At 36.4% G+C, this 16,376-nt stretch overlaps 1 protein-coding gene across 2 annotated transcripts in view; it reads left to right on the top strand.

The window, feature by feature from the left end:
- Nucleotides 1-16,376, top strand: part of LOC115437830 (collagen alpha-1(XI) chain-like) — a 144,415-nt gene that overhangs the window by 69,601 nt on the left and 58,438 nt on the right. For both annotated transcript variants that reach the window (XM_030161181.1, XM_030161180.1), the window contains 9 exons: nt 3,315-3,368; nt 7,659-7,703; nt 7,989-8,042; nt 10,584-10,628; nt 11,006-11,059; nt 11,209-11,262; nt 12,899-12,952; nt 13,372-13,479; nt 14,271-14,360. In XM_030161181.1, the coding sequence (XP_030017041.1) occupies nt 3,315-3,368; nt 7,659-7,703; nt 7,989-8,042; nt 10,584-10,628; nt 11,006-11,059; nt 11,209-11,262; nt 12,899-12,952; nt 13,372-13,479; nt 14,271-14,360 (558 nt within the window). The remainder of the gene's footprint in view (nt 1-3,314; nt 3,369-7,658; nt 7,704-7,988; nt 8,043-10,583; nt 10,629-11,005; nt 11,060-11,208; nt 11,263-12,898; nt 12,953-13,371; nt 13,480-14,270; nt 14,361-16,376) is intronic.

Here is a 16,376-nt window from a genome sequence, read left to right as displayed (position 1 = left end):
GCTCCATGTTATAATCATAGTCAACTGTTTGTTAACAAAAAACAACCCTTTAATTTTCATTACTTTAACTTTTTTATATCTTCTTTCATGCAGTTTGCACAGATTTTTGCTTAGGGTTTGGCTTATAATAAAGGGATTAGACTTTATTGGAAAGGAAAGATCACCTAGTTTTTTTAACTTAGCCAAAACACACCCTAAACTATATCAATTCAAGCATTACTCCGATGTAACGCTTACTGTTTAATGGCCTCCAGTAACCCTCTGGATGGTGAGAGGTTATGGGTCTTAGAAATGGATAATAGTAGTAATATTTGTGAGTATTGCATGTCCATAATGTTCCTGTCGGTGACTGTCTTTGTTTCTACTCATAAGTTTCGATCTTTTAACACCTACCCTTTTCTGGGAGCCAGAGTTAGGGGTTAGGGTTGGAGGTTAAGGTTAAACACAGCTACTGTTAATCCAATATGCATGTTATTAGACTTCATTTGAAAGGGAGCTTCTTCTAGTTTCTGTATTTAACATATGACTGAAACACAATCTGATTTGCATTCCAAATAAAAGTAGAAACAACAGGATACAGTAGAGGTATAGGCCAAAGTTTGACAACTTTGTGTGATTCGCTCAATCACTGGCTGTGTTCAAAGATGTTTAATATTCAGTCCATGCAGTTCTATAGTTCCAACTGTATAATAATACACTCTATACCTTCTGTGGCTGCCCGTTGGTTTTTCATGTAGACCCAAATACTGCTTGAATATACAGTTGTCTCTTTATGATTAGACTTTAGTTTAGATTCAACTCCCTTAACCATCTAGACTCTCATCATACATGCTACGTGCATAGTAGACCAACCCATCCAATATAAGAGATAGGTCAGACTTGGTGCGCACAGGTTTGTACTTTGAAGTACATGTGGACGGATAGTGCAGTAAGTAATGCTACAGTCCACGATGCAGGAGGCTGAAGTTTGAAACCCAGCAAGAACATTTGTAATATGTAGATTATTTTCAACATTTTACATGTGCCGAGAGTGCCAGTCGCTAAATCTGCCATTGCAATGTAACACCAACCATACAATGGGTCTTCTTGACCTGGTGGATGTTAAAAGGTTAAAACTTCTACGTAAAGTAGCTCTCAGATGGGCTATATTGCTGACTAATGTTTACATCCACAAACAAAAACCTGAGCAGACGCCTCCTGCACTCTCAGCTCAGGTCTAAATGTCTTGGTCCCCTGAAAGAGTCTCCACCTGTCTCCCCTCCTTAAGTTCAACCTCTTGCAGACATCATGCACTGTAACAAGTCTGGCAGAGCCTTGTACTGAAGCGCTGACCGTTGTGCCTCTGCTTCAATATCAGGATGTGCTGTTGCAGCCGGTTCGTCTCTGCTGCTGTCAGCACCGACTGCTTAGCACTGATATGATGGGTCAGATACACCTACCCACACCACATCCAGATAGGCCACTGTCCTCCTCTGTCCGTTAATGTCAGCAGGATCAGAGTGAGGCAGATTAATAATAGACCTTGACAAATAACAGCGGGGGAAGTGTAACATTAAAAGACATGAGATTTAAATTAATCTGTTTGTTCCAGTCATTGGTACAAAGTTGTTTTACTTGAATTTACTCGTCAAATACAACATTGTACAAGAGAAACCATTGTGTACATCTACCCCAGACTATTGAGAAACACAAAGGATTGTCCTTTGTTTGTATCCATAATACATTTAAATGGAGGCTCCCCACAGGGGTTCTCAGTGGAGTCCAGCATCACATCCGCTTTTTGCGCTGTGGACGCTTTAAAAACAAAAACTGAATAAAGGTATCTAGACTCTGGCACTCTATAAACGAACTTTTTGTTTGAAGAGTTTTCTTCTAAAAACAGCCGTATTCAGCATTTAGAAATAATGACACCCGCACTTGCATATTTAAACTATGAATCTGTCTGTGGTAAATTATCATGAGTCTGCTCATACAGGAAAATTATCTATGTGAATACAGTATTTTACTTAATCCCTTTTAGGTCCTTAGATTGGTTCAAAGGGGATGTTTACTGTGTGTTGATATAAAGTTAAGATAACACAGAAAATCCCAGTGCACAATGTTGTTAAAGTTATTAAATGTCACATTGTCCTTGCAGGAAGGTTCAGGGTCAAAGTCGTGGCTCATTTGCAGCCTTTATCCTCCTCTATCAGCCTATGCATGACTCCCCCCAATGGCTGTGTTTTTGGCTGCTGCACCCCATCACTCTCTGTTAACAGCTTTCCCACACCGTTAATTCTGGATGCCATTTGCAATAGCTTCAGTGGACTGTCTTATCTCTGTGGCGCAAGTCAGCCTTGTCCAGAACCAGCTCTCCTTTCAGTTTACCATAACCGCACCTCTGTGAAAAACAAATTAAGCGCCATAGATCTCCCTTCCTGCTGTCTCCACAATGTTGGGCCATTTTCCATTTTGCAATTCCACCCACGCAACCTTGTTGTGTTGCCCTTGCTTATTCGGCACTGTGTTATACACAGTATACATATGCATGTGAGCGGTAATGAGCGTTTTAGAAGTGCACTGCACCACGAATAGTGAACATGTTTGAGAAACGGACAGATATGCACATGACCTTGTTGTGCAGCTGAGACTTAACAGCTACTTAACCTTAATTATTTACATCTATTTTTGTATTTATCCCACCTGAAGCTGCTCACATCTGCTTTTTTATTCATCCAAGCAGTGATTATCCTCCAAGTATTTGTCCAACTGGCTCCATCGCTGCTATCAGAGGGCACAGCTTGCAAAAGCCCAATAACTAAATTGCTGATGGGTATCAAAGGGATCTGCTGTTTCTTCTTTCTTTGTCTCTATTTGCTTTCACTGCCTTTTGGCTTCCAATTTTTGCTTCAAAGCTGCTCTAATAACCTGAGAGGCCCTCTGTCTGTTTGTCTGTCTGTCTGTTTGTGTCAGAAAGCCTCTAAGTCATTAGTGGGACACCTTCCCTTCAAGTCCCTTTAAAGTGTTAAGAGAAGGTGCTCATTTATCTATGGCAACACACAAAATATAAACTGTGTCCCTGTGATACCAGTCTGCTGCCTCTTAGAGCAGTGTCTGTTTAGAGTCCTGACTGGCTCACTATTAATTATCCTCGGTCAGCAAAGCACTGAAGAAATTCTGCTATTTTCTTTTCAGCCTCTGTGACATTGTTGCTGGACAGAAACCATTATTAAACCCTACAGTTCTCTAATGTCTGTCTCATTTTCTACTCTTATCTCTTTCCTTTATTGTTACTTCTTCTCACTCAGTTAATGTTTTTTGTACTTTCCTTATAGGGTTCTACTGGCTTCAATGGATTCCCTGGAGCAAATGGCGAGAAGGGTGCGAGGGTGAGCCACTAAAATAATTTTTCTTTCTTTTGTCAAAAGTTTATGTGAAGTAACTGTGAGTATTTGTGTGTAGGGCCAGAAACATTCCTTAGATTCTTTGCTTCTAATTTTTCTACTGTCAGGACCTTTTTGAATAGAAATAATATTCATTCAGAACCTGGAACATTAGTACAGGTCATATTGCATAGCACAGAAAGAGAGGATGGAGATGAGAACAAACAGTCTCCAAAACAAATAGAATAATGAATGTGCAACAAATGCTGACTAAACACAGTATGTTATGTTGATTTAGTAAATTACTGAATTTAAGGAAAATATACACAAAGGAAACAGACTGGTGCAACTTGAATGCAAGAACAGCTATAGAAGAGGGTAACACTGATGAGCTCCCTCACATATTGCTTTTTTTCTGCATTCACACCACCCACAGGAATACTGAAGTAAAAAAAAAAAAAAAAAAAAAAAAAAAAAAGTCAAGAAATGCACTAACGTTCGCCTACCATAAATCTTTATATTTTGGTTTGACAAACTATAGTCACTTGTGTCTGAACCAGACACTGTACACTGTTACTCAAGGTTTCTTGTATTGAGAAACCACCTATCATGACCTTGAGGGAATATGTATTATTATTAGGCCTCTCGTAATACAGCCATGACACTGAAAGAGGAGATTAAAAAGTCCATCAACCCTTTTAAGACGGTTGTGTCTCCACTATTGAGACATTTCAAACAGCATCTGAAAGCTGAGAATTAGTGCTTTTAATGGTACTAGTGGCATTGTACCGGTGGTGCCATTGTATGATAGCATGATAAGTAGAACTTGTCTGCCACCACTATCTATTTGTAAACTACCATTTAATCATGCACTGTGCAGGTAATAATTTGAGCCAACATGTGAGGCATGAAGGGAAGAGCATGTATTTGTTTGGCCTGTCAAGCATGATTAAATTCATACAGCGGTAGTGAACTGCAGCCTTCACATTGTAGCATCGTCTGCTAGCAGTAGAAATTTCATGAACGGCAGCATAACCACTTCCGAAAATGGAATATGGCGGCAGGGATGAAGAATTCAAAATAGAGAGAGGCTAAAATCACCCAGCATACCTCACAACATTTGAATATGGACATAAAATTGTGCCTAGTAGATAGTCAGGTAATCTTTCTATTCATTTGGTGAGTTTGGCGACGATCGGGCCTGTGAAGGCTGAGGAAAATCTGTACAAACGTCCTCCTGTGCTGCAACATCAATTAGACACAGAACGTGTATTATATAGTAGGATATAAACACATTATGGCAGAGGTCTGCGTTGCCTGTGGGAGAGGGGTGGAAGTGCACAAAGTAGCAGACAGGAACAGGTGTGGTCAGTGAGAGACACTTATTACTTGTAGCAGCATTTTAGCTGTGGGTGTTTTTTTGACGAATTCTTGTAAATAATTGTATACAATAGTGATAATGCTCTTTTAGAATGTTCTGCTAGTGTGTTTTGGCATGTTTTTGTGGAGTTTAGCCATTTTTTCCACCTTTTTTTCACTGTTTTTAATCTGTATTTTCTAGTTTGTGTAGGTCATTGATAGTTGTATTTTAGCTGTAAATATTATGTAGATATACATATGTTTATATGTATATGTAAATATATATGCAAAGAGTAGTGATGTAGTACTCGAGATCGGTCTTGGGCTCGAGACCAATTTTTGGTGGTCTCAGTCTTTTCACAAACTCAACTCATTTGGTCTCGGTCTTGTCTTGGTCTCGATACCCTCCAGTCTCAGGGGTGTCTTGGTCTCGGTCTAGCTGGTCTTGACTACAACACTAGCAAAGGGCAGAAAGAGCTACACTGTCTGTAAAAGAAACAGATCATGGATGTTTTTCTCAGTGAAATGAGGCTAAAAATTACTAGAAAACACTAAAAATAAGAAGCTGTAACATGGACACAGAAATGTTTGAGGACGTGTAAAATAGTTGAAAGGTTATTTCTATAATCTCATACAATTTTGTTTAGAACATTTGCAGTTGTTTTTTTTTTGTTTTGTTTTTTTTGGGGGGGGGTCTTTTTCTTGCTATAACACATTACATTACACAGCATTTTTTTTAAATATAACAATGCTAATTAATGGCCAGATATTGAAAGTGAAGTTCTTCCTGAAAGAAGGTGCAAAAACATTGATAAAAAAGACACTTTTAATAGAAAAAAAAAAACAAAGAAATATAGGTGGCCTGTTATAATGGTAGTCCTTAAAGGGTAGTTTTTAAGAAGCGAATAATGAAAGTGGTAATCCTTATTTCTGGAAGTGCAGACACACAACACCACTTCATCTATTAGCCTAAAATGCGTCAGAGGCTTTCATGTCCTTCAGGCATTCTGGATGCAGCACAAGCTGTCAAGTTGAACAGACAGGCTTTGTAATATCTCTTTGCAAACATGACAAAAAAAGAAAGATTGAAGAAGATTGAACAGTGACTTAATGGATGTTTTACTGCCTTTCCATCTTTACTTGTTAACATTAGTGAAATGGCAAAAACATTTCATTGTGTTCCTCAAAGGCTACCAGCATCTTTTAAAGTGGAATGTTTTTTAGTTAAGGCCCTATCACACCTTGATGGTTTAAGCAGCGAACTATCAATGCTTTGTTTTGGGGTTTTTTTAGGTTTTGATGTATACGTAGCTTACATAGAATGTTTCAATAACTGCTTGATAACTTAGATAATGTCTACATACGTCAATATGCATTGAAGATAAATTTGATGTAAGTTAAACATAGGTTCAAAGCACGTTACCCATAGGTTAGATGCTGTGGATACGCTAGACATTATCTCGACGTATTTTGAGTTATGAATATCTTATAAGTAACGTGTGAACGCATGTCACGATCGCATAACTTACCTACAAATTATAGCCCATGTATGAGACATGTACTGGAGAAAAATCTTGTGCATGCACAAAATTTCTTGACGACCTTGCCATAGTATGACCTATACCAGCAAGCTTCATCGTGCTCTTCACTTAAAAAAAACAACAACATATATTTATTGAGATGTTCTTATTTTAACCAAGAGAACAAGTTACAAACAACAAGGCCCATAGAGATTATATATGGAAATAAAAATACACAGGGTGCTTGCATAGGCCTTGAAAGTCTTAAAAAGTGGGAAATTTTGAAATGCTGTTTTCCAGACCTTGAAACGTCTGGAATTTTGTGTGAAAGTCCTAATACAGTATGGAAAAAAGTTTCTCTCGTCAAATTTTAGACTAGGCTCAAATGGCACATAATATTGTAAAGTAAGAAATACATGAGGAAAGCATATAAAAAACTTGATATTATTTCACTAAACGGTCAGTACTGGAATGATTCTAGTGACAGTTGTTTGTGTAATATCCATGTACTTTTGTGATTTTCATATGTTTTGAAAACATTTTTATCAGTAAAACATAATTGAATGGAAATTACGCATTCATTCATTCCTACATTTATTAAAATGAACTTTTCTGCTACACATAACAGGTACAATCTCAACCAAAAATGTAGTTATGCAAGTATAAAAGTGCAGAGAGTCAAGGTCTGGGGGAAAAAATAGCAGTTTTGAAAAAGTCTGGAAAAAATCTTCATGTGGATAAAGAGTAAGCACTCTGATACAAAATACACACACAAAAAAGAAACAACCAATAATAGTACAGAAAGAAAAAAACAAAATGTGCTCTTAACTTATATAAAACTTACCTATAACTTATTTGACGTACACTAGCGTAGTTGCCAAATGTGTCTTATGTCTGCATATGCTGGCTAAATCATTGAGGTGTGACAGGGGCTTTAAGAGTTAATGCCAGGTCTGAACAGCAGCTCAGTCTTGTCAGGATTTACGACTGTTTGCACCTTTGTTTATGTAACTGTAGGGTAGTCCTGATGAAAAGAGCTCTAGATGAATGTGCCAGGTAGGAGCAGAGGTGGGTAGGGTTAATGTTGGTGATATAAGCTCATCCCTGCTCTTAGACAGACATTAAAAGCCAGACACCCCTGGCCATGGTCTGCTTTAACTGACAGGTAGTTCAAGCTGTCAAGTGCCTCTGGGCAACCACTTACCGGAACAATTTGATTATTTATTTTCCTCCAAACTCACATAGTTTTATTTCATCTCAACATCCTCTGTCATCACGTCGGTCTGAGGTGTGAGTGTATTTGTTATTACAGAATTGCTTCAGCTTCAACTTCTGAGAAGAGATGAAAAAGCACTTACCATGGCTGATGATACAAAGGATGATTTTGTCCTAAATCAAAGGTTTTTTTCTTTTTCAGGGAATCGCTGGCAAAGCTGGCCCTAGAGGCCAACGTGGCCCAACGGTAGGTAATTCAACTGTCTGCCATCTCAGTCTGAGCCCATCACATCAATGATTTATTGTGTTCAAATGAAATTCCTTTCTTTTGTGTGGCTATGTACGGGATTTATTTTCTTCTTTTGAAGAAAATATGCAGTGGGGGGGGGGTTGTTGGCAGGGGTAGAAAAGATAGTAGACATTATTTAACCTTTATACAAATGCTCTCTCTGTTTTTCTTTGATTGTAGTTTTCTATACACAGCATATATTTTCCTTACTGTAACTATGTTATTTGATTTACTATGTAACAGGGTCCACGTGGTGGGCGTGGTGCCAGAGGACCAACAGGAAAACCAGGAGCAAAGGTGAGATCTAAGGCTGATATTCATGTGTGTTTATATATACAACACTTACTAGGCTACAGAATTTATCCAATTAGTTAATTCAAACAAGTTTCTTATGACATTATTTAAAATTGCAATTGATTATTAAGAAGATTCTCACACAGCAAAAATTCTGTGACAGTTAATTTATTACTAATATTTTCCAATCCAATCCAACTTTATTTGTAAAGCACTTTAAAACAACCACAGTGGACCAAAGTGCTGTACAAAAAAATAAATAAAAAACAAAGTAACAGAGTAAAATATAAGAATAGATTAAAAGACAGAACAACTGTACAAAAAAGCTGTGCTGTACAGAAGAATAAATCAAACCAAAATATAAGACTAAAATACAAGAATAGATTAAAAACAGAAAAAGCTGTAGAATAAAAAACAACAAAAAATAAGAACAATAAACCAATACCAAATAAAACAACTGAATAAAAATAATACCATTTACACTGTTACAAAATAATGCCAAAACCTGGAAATATTTTGAATCATGTTTTTCAGTGTGACATAAGTCAGCTGAAGTACAGTTCTGGTGGATCCAAGACAACAAAAAAGCACTGAGACCTAACTTATACAAATATTAAGAGGTTCAGCATGTATCAGATTTCCGCATTAAAATATCTAAAGTTGACAAGACTTTTGTTGTATATTTTGTTAATGTTAGTATAAGCGTTAAATCAGATGTTTCCAACAATGTTCAGATTCAATTTATCATATAAATTCCTGTATACAGAGAAACAAAAGACTCACAATTAGTAATATTAATAAAACCGTATGCTGTGATGTTCTGCAAGCTGGCAACATGTTGGGGGTGTTCCCTGCCTACAACCGACATCAGCTGGGATGGCCTTCAGTCCATCCCTCGATATTCAATACTGATCTGCTTAATATTATGTGTGGCCAGTGGCTGTAATGTTTGCAGTCAATTTTCCAATAAATAAATCAAATCATCTAATGTTAGCACTAAATACAACGTTAGCTAACGCTACTTTGCAACTATGTCAGAGCTCTTGTTGATCCTATAAGATGCAGTACTAGTTTTGTGGCACTTCTCGAATGATTTTTTTCTCTATATCAATTTTTATAAAGTGATTTATCACCATTTATTGAAATATTATCCTCTGTGTTATGTATTTCTTACTGAAAATCTGGTATTTTCCTATATTTAATTTACTGATCATGTAGATGTTCATAAAAGCTCAGAGTAAAGGTGAGGGTTATTATATAAAAACAGAGAAAACTGAAGAAAATGTCACTCTTTAAACAAAATATCAATACCTGAACATATAAACAAGTGTCTCCATCCACTGTCATTCATCCAACTCCATGGGTTTTATTACGGAGCGTCCAAATGGGTCATATCTAATGACCATGAAAAGATGACAAACGGCATTTTGCACCAATTATTTACACGTATTAATAGGATTAGCGGATCCTTGTATTAAACAGTGTAGATCAGTCGATGTTTTTGGTCATCGGTGGATGTTTGGGTCAAAAACATAATGTTAAAGATTTGTCACCTTATTTGTAAACCTGATTTTCGTCAGTAATGGTGGCGAAAACACCATCTCCCATGATCCCATGCTTCTCCACAACCTCATCAGCCTATGTCTTTTATTGATTGTGAATAATCTGGACCAAAAATTTAAAATGTCTTCTTCAGTTTGTACATTTAAAACAATGTATAAATCCACTATAATAACAAAATATAGATTATCTGAATAAGTGAAAATCTAGTTATAGATAAATGCATAAAATAAGATATTATTCTGTATTCCATATTTGTAATTAATTAATTAATACAGACTATCATGATTAGGAGATATTATCACATTTATTAATGATTGTATTTGTAGTAAATAATGAAAGTGCATATAAATATTATAGTTTATATTAAAAAAGGTTGATTATGCAAAACTAATTGTGTGTGAATGGTTTGTATGGATACTTTGTGTTATTGTAAAAATATAGAGAAAAAATGTGTTAAAGCAAAGGAAGCAGAATTCATTTAATTATCAGTTTGTAAAAAGGGGTGGAAGTCTTTATTTTATACTTATTCCCACTCCTTTTCGAGCGCTGAAAAATTTTGTTTGACCGTGTTGTATGGTTCTTTGTTTTCTGATTCAATGTGGTTGAAATAAAAACTACACTAACACTATTATTGTTGATAGAGACTGGTGTTACATACTATGTGTTAAAAAAACATTAAATGACCAACACCAAGAAAATCACTTTTTGGAATAAATTTGGTCACACACTGATATAAAGGTGATGGATTGGATTGGAAACATCAAATTTGATTTAATTTCACATTTATTGGCTGTTAAAATCACATTCCTTTGGAAAATTAAAGTAAACTTTCCACCATGTAAGCAGTAAATTAAAAACTTTCCTGTTTTGAAGGCTCAGTACTGCTTTTACATAAATATTATTCACATCTCATACTTTGGCAACTTTGACAAAATTTGACAATGTTTTCACTGATCTTTATTCCTTTTCTTTCTCTTTCAGGGCACCTCAGGCAATGATGGACCTCCTGGCCCGCCAGGAGAGAGGGTGAGTGTCAGGATTGTCTTTTATTAGTGCCTCTTGGAATTTTAAGATTTTGTGCACAGAGTTTGTGACAACTTGAACTATAAAGTGTTCAGGTGCACTGTGTTTGTATCATAACTCAATGTGAGTCATAGCTGTGTTTGACAGTTCATTTTAAATGTGTAATAACTGCATAAATCTCTACATTTGTTTCTATGTGAGGCGAAAAGTATTTATCTATAGCACAGATGCTTTTATTTAATTAAACAGATGATTGAGTAATAATAGTTGTCTTCAGTTTGCTGGTGTAAATTACTTTTCAACACAAGTTCCAGTTGCTGGACAGTCATGCTATGTTTCTTTCAACTCTTTCTATTCATTTTCTTTTTATTTCATGTCAGGGACCGCAAGGACCACAGGGACCTGTCGGTTTCCCCGGACCCAAAGGACCTAATGTAAGTAGCTGCTGTCAGACTGTCTGCAAATTAGCACCATCCACAACACGTTCACAGCGACACTTTCCACACAGGCTTTTCAAATATTAATACACCCTTAAAACCTGATGTCTTGAAATATATGAACTTTCTACCTGTTCACCCCCCAGGGCCCACCAGGAAAAGATGGACTGCCCGGTCACCCAGGACAGAGGGGAGAGACGGTGAGTGGGTAGTTTTTTGTCCGTGGATGCACCATGTTGTGCCATTTGACCCTGAACACCATGCATCAGCGCCCACTCACACCCGACTCTGTCTTCTGCTCCCTTCGATAAGTTATACAAAGAGCTGGGAAGAGGATGAGTGCAATAGCATACAAATACAGAACCAAAGCAAAACATCAGAAATGAAAATTACACATGTTCAAACAGATCACAGATGATGGTGGCCAATAATTTACTTCATTTGTTGACTTTCTACAAGCAAAACTCTATAGAAACTATCAATTTCTGGAAAAAAAACCCTGCATTTAGGAATTAAAGCTATTCTCTTTCTTGCTTTAAAAAGATCACTGTTATAGTATTATATTATATTATATTATATTGTTATTACTTACATACTTATATTACTTGTATATCATTGTTATGACTAGTTTTACTATTATCACTTTATTATAATTTTCATCCTGTGATTATTAAACTATATCAATCAATCAAATGTATTTATATAGCATCACATCATGAAAAAAGTTATGTCATGAAACTTTACATTCAGAGCTGGTCTAAACCTGATTCTTAAGCCAGTTTACTGAAACCCAACAGAATCCTCCAGGAGCAAACACTTGGTAAGAGTGGAAGGAAAAACTTCCTCTCAACAGGCAGAAATTGGCATAGATCTCATTTTTGGTAGTGGTAATCCCTACCAACCAACAATAAAATGACATCAACATTTAGTGCAAAATTGTATTAGTTATACATATCAGATACTGCTCTCCTTGACTGCAAAAAATTAGAGCTAAGATCAGAAAATAAAACAGGTAATCAATTTTCAGTTGAGTTGGAAATACTGTAAGAAAACTCAACTGAAAATATATCATCCTAACCCAAAAATGGCAACAAAGAGACACCTAATATTAGAAGTAGAAGAAACTCTAAAATTAAAATAGATTTTGAAAGAAGATAAAGTGCCCTCCAAACTTGTTAGATTTGGCTGAATTTATTAAATATTTCACAATAATCTATTTAGATTGTCCAAGTCTGTGGATGTTTGTGTTTGCTAAATGATTAGATAAAAGTTAGTTAGATCTACTTCAGTAATTCAGCTAGAAAACGGTTTAGTTTTTGTCAAGATAGGCGGTGCAATGACAATGTTACATAAAAATACAAAATTAAGTACAAATTCATAGAAGTGAAAACAGTGACTTTCAAATTGGAAATAAAAAATTTCTTTCTTTCTTTCTTTTTTTTTTCCTTTTTACATTTTTTTATATATTATCCTTTTTTATTTTCCACATTATTATAAAGTATAATTAAATTTATACTGAAATTAGTTAAAACATCAATAAATCAAATACAATACAATAAAATAAATGTATGCGAGCATTAATTCACCAAAGTCTCAGTTTTCAGTGTAATTTCAGAAATGCAGACTTCTTCATGCTGCTGAAATTGCTGCTAAATGAAATGTGGTTAAATTCTTTTTAACCATCAAGTAATCTGTCCTCCCAGTCTGAAGGAAAACAGCTTCCACAGTGATATAGAGGCATTCACACTGATTTTCCCTTTGGCTTTGACACTTTTATACAGTACAAGACAATATATACTGCACTATCTAGTCAGTAACATCTATTTCCTCCTTCAGGGTTTCCAAGGAAAGACAGGACCTCCAGGACCTGGAGGGGTGGTTGGACCACAGGTATAGTACAGTCCAGAACCATAGTTCCACCTTTACCACTGTGCATATATCCTGTTTCTGCTGATGGAGAATTGTAAGAGCGTAAAAGCAGCTGAATCCTAAAAAACATACTCGTATGAACAGACTGTAATCAGGACGCATCAAATAGTTTAATGAAGAATTCACATTTTATATTCTTTCAGTGAGATCTCATGTTTTTATAAAGCAATGAAACGTGGGCTGAAAACATATTATCTGTCTCTCATTAAGACTTCCACTCAGCATGGGAAATGTAAAAAGTTGTTAAAAAAAAGTCTGATTTATTGTTTGAACTTGAAAGAAACTCAAACAACGGCGCTGCTGCTGCATGAATATCAAGAAGGTCCATTTTAGAGATGTTCATTTTACCCAAACAGCGACCTTATTATTGTCCATGATAGGGACCAACTGGAGACGTGGGACCCAGCGGAGAGAGAGGACATCCAGGCTCCCCTGGTCCTCCTGGTGAGCAAGGTCTACCTGGAGCTGCTGGAAAAGAAGGTGGAAAGGTAAACAAGCATAAACAAAGGGTCACATTTAGCGTTTATGTCTATGTCCTTTTTTTTTTTTTTTTTTTTTTTTTTTTTTTACTTTTGTCCCTTTTCTTTGTGTGTCTCTATTAAGTATGACATGCATTGATCAAGCCTTATTCCTGTAGTTTAAACTGTGAAAACAAAATAAAGGAAAAAGCAACATTACAGATGTTTTTAAACCATTATAGAAGCAATATAATGATCAGTAATGCTCATGCAGCCGTTTTCTTTAGTGTAAATCTCTGCTTTTATTTTTATGATCATTTAACCTTTATTACCATTCTTCTACCAACTGATATCAGACTTGTTTTTAAAACACAGCTTTAGTTCTTAAAGATTTCATTCAGTTTGTTTGAGGGGTAACAAAACAGCACTCTTATTATTAAAAATGAATAAGCTTTAAAAGATTGAACAGGAAGATTGAAGAGTTTCACATGAGGTCAAACAGAACCTGAAACAACAAAAAACTAGATGCTGCATTTTTAAAGACAGCTACATTCTACTTATTCCTTTGTTATTTGTTAAAAAAAAAAACTTTGCTTTTGCATCATTTTGCCATGTCTTAATCACTTGCTGTTGCAGCCTTTGAACAGGCTATAATTCAAGCTTTTCACAAACAGATCAATTCCTTTGCTGTTTTTTTTTTTTTTTTTGCTGCTTTATTTTGCAGTTTTCCCAAAATAAAGCTTTTGCACTTCTGTCTTTAATGAGCACCTGATGGTGTAACCCGTGTTTTAATAATAAGTGGATTTTGTCTTGCTCTGCAGGGTGATCCAGGTCCTCAAGGTCCGGGTGGCAAAGTGGGACCTGCAGGCCTGAGGGGCTTCCAGGGGGCAAGAGGTCTACCAGGGGCCATGGTAAGACATAAATTCACACACATCTACACAAACCACCCACACAGTAACACGCTCACGCACTCACATGTTCTCATAGAAGTGTGCCATACCACATCCTGAGCACACACTCTGTTGAATGTGGCTCCAAACCCCAATTACCAGGCTAACTACCTGCTGTTAAACCAAATGTCAGGCTTGGCAACGGACCTGACTAAGAGATGCAGAACCGGCTTATGCAGGAATAAAAACAGAGGACTGAGCCAGGCACAGTATTGATGCACTTCATCATCATCTATTTTATCAAGTTTGAATCCGGTATCATTAGCCTCTTAGCATAATTGGATAAGTTATACACAGATGGACAAAAGTATTTGGACGCATTGTATTCAGGTGTTTCTTTTCTAATGGGGTCTGGGATACAAAACAATACTGACAAATGTCATAATATAGTTTTATATTGGAATAAGTATCACTGCATTGGTTAGTTTGGTTTAAATTGTTATCTTTGCTTCCAAAATGCCTCAGAGATGGTTTTCACTAAATTTCTCTCAACATTGATTTTATTTTTTTTATCTATGATTTTGACTTTAAATGTTCTACCTCTGAATTTCTAAAATATTTTTTTGTGCTCTGACTGTAAATAACGATTTTCCACCACAACTAACCATCTACTTTCTTCACATCTCACTTAGGAATTAAAATCTCTCATTAAACTTTAAGAAAATATTGATTTTTATAAACTATATGAACAAAAATATTGGGACAGATCATGTTTACAGCTGTAAGATGTTGTGTTTATACTGATTTGAGATATAAACATCAGTATTAATAATCAATATGATACTTATCACAATATGAAGCTATATTAAGATAAGATATACTTTACTGATTCCCCAAGGAGGAAATTCAAATGTACTCCAGCACAAGACAATAAACATCAAGTGCAATAGAAAAATGAAGAGAAGATAAAAAAAAAACATCAAAAAAAAAATTTACGTGACTAATTTGTTAAAATGACCTAATGACATAAATAGTAGTAATTTATAAGTAAATAGTACTATAAGTAATAGTGTGCAGTAGGTGATATTGACAGATGCAAAAGTCTGTTGAGAGCAGGATGTACTTTAGGCCAAGCTGCTATTATACAGTCTGATGGCAGTTGGTAAAAAGGAACGTCTGAAGCGTTCGGTCCAATGCCTGGGTGGGATAATCCGTTGGCTGAATGAGCTGCCCATCAGCCACAGCTCGTCGTGCAGAGGGTGAGAAGGATTGTCCAGGATTGCACAGATTTTGTCCTTCACGCTCCTCTTAGCCCCTGTCTCCAGACTGTCCAGGTCCTGTCCCACCACAGAACAGCTTTCCTCACAAACTTATTGACCCTGTTGCCGTTACCGGTTGTAACACCACCCCATGAGCACACAACAGCAGAGAATAGTGCGCTGGCCACCATGGGCTGGTAGAGGGTCTTGGGGAGCCCACTGCAGACCCATATTATTACATTTGTCATGATTATTTTGTATCCCAGACCCCAGTTAGAAAAGAAACACCTGAATTCAATGTGTCCCAATACTTTTGTCCATATAGAGTATGACTTCTGCAATTATACTATGAGGCTAACGATATGCATTAATGACACCTTTGTGTAAACACTGTATTTATATGAATGACATTGGGGTATTTCAGTTTGCTTTTTCAGGTAAATCACTGTAGTCAGTTCTGCAGTCTGTACTTTTCAGAGGTGTTAGTTTCTATATTTGGAGCAGCACCAGTTGTCCTTTCCTTTAGGGAAATCCTGTTTCATTCTTGACTGAAGAGCGAGTCAAAGCCCTTTTGATTCCGATTTAGATGCCCAACTTTCGCAAGCTCGTCGCACTTCACTTTCACCCGCTGACTACCCTACGAATTAATTCCCAACAGAAGTGGGAGTGGCTGAAAGTAAGTTCAAGGTGAGAAGGATGGCTGTTAAAGGGAGGATCAGCCTCAGGGCCGTCAGCTGAGGCTCATTTCAAGGCTGACCATTAAGAGAGTACACAACAA

This window comes from Sphaeramia orbicularis, chromosome 17, assembly GCF_902148855.1.
Source record: "Sphaeramia orbicularis chromosome 17, fSphaOr1.1, whole genome shotgun sequence".
Classification (NCBI taxonomy): domain Eukaryota; kingdom Metazoa; phylum Chordata; class Actinopteri; order Kurtiformes; family Apogonidae; genus Sphaeramia; species Sphaeramia orbicularis.
Note: the sequence above shows the minus strand (reverse complement) of the source record. Positions and strands in the feature narration are given on the sequence as shown.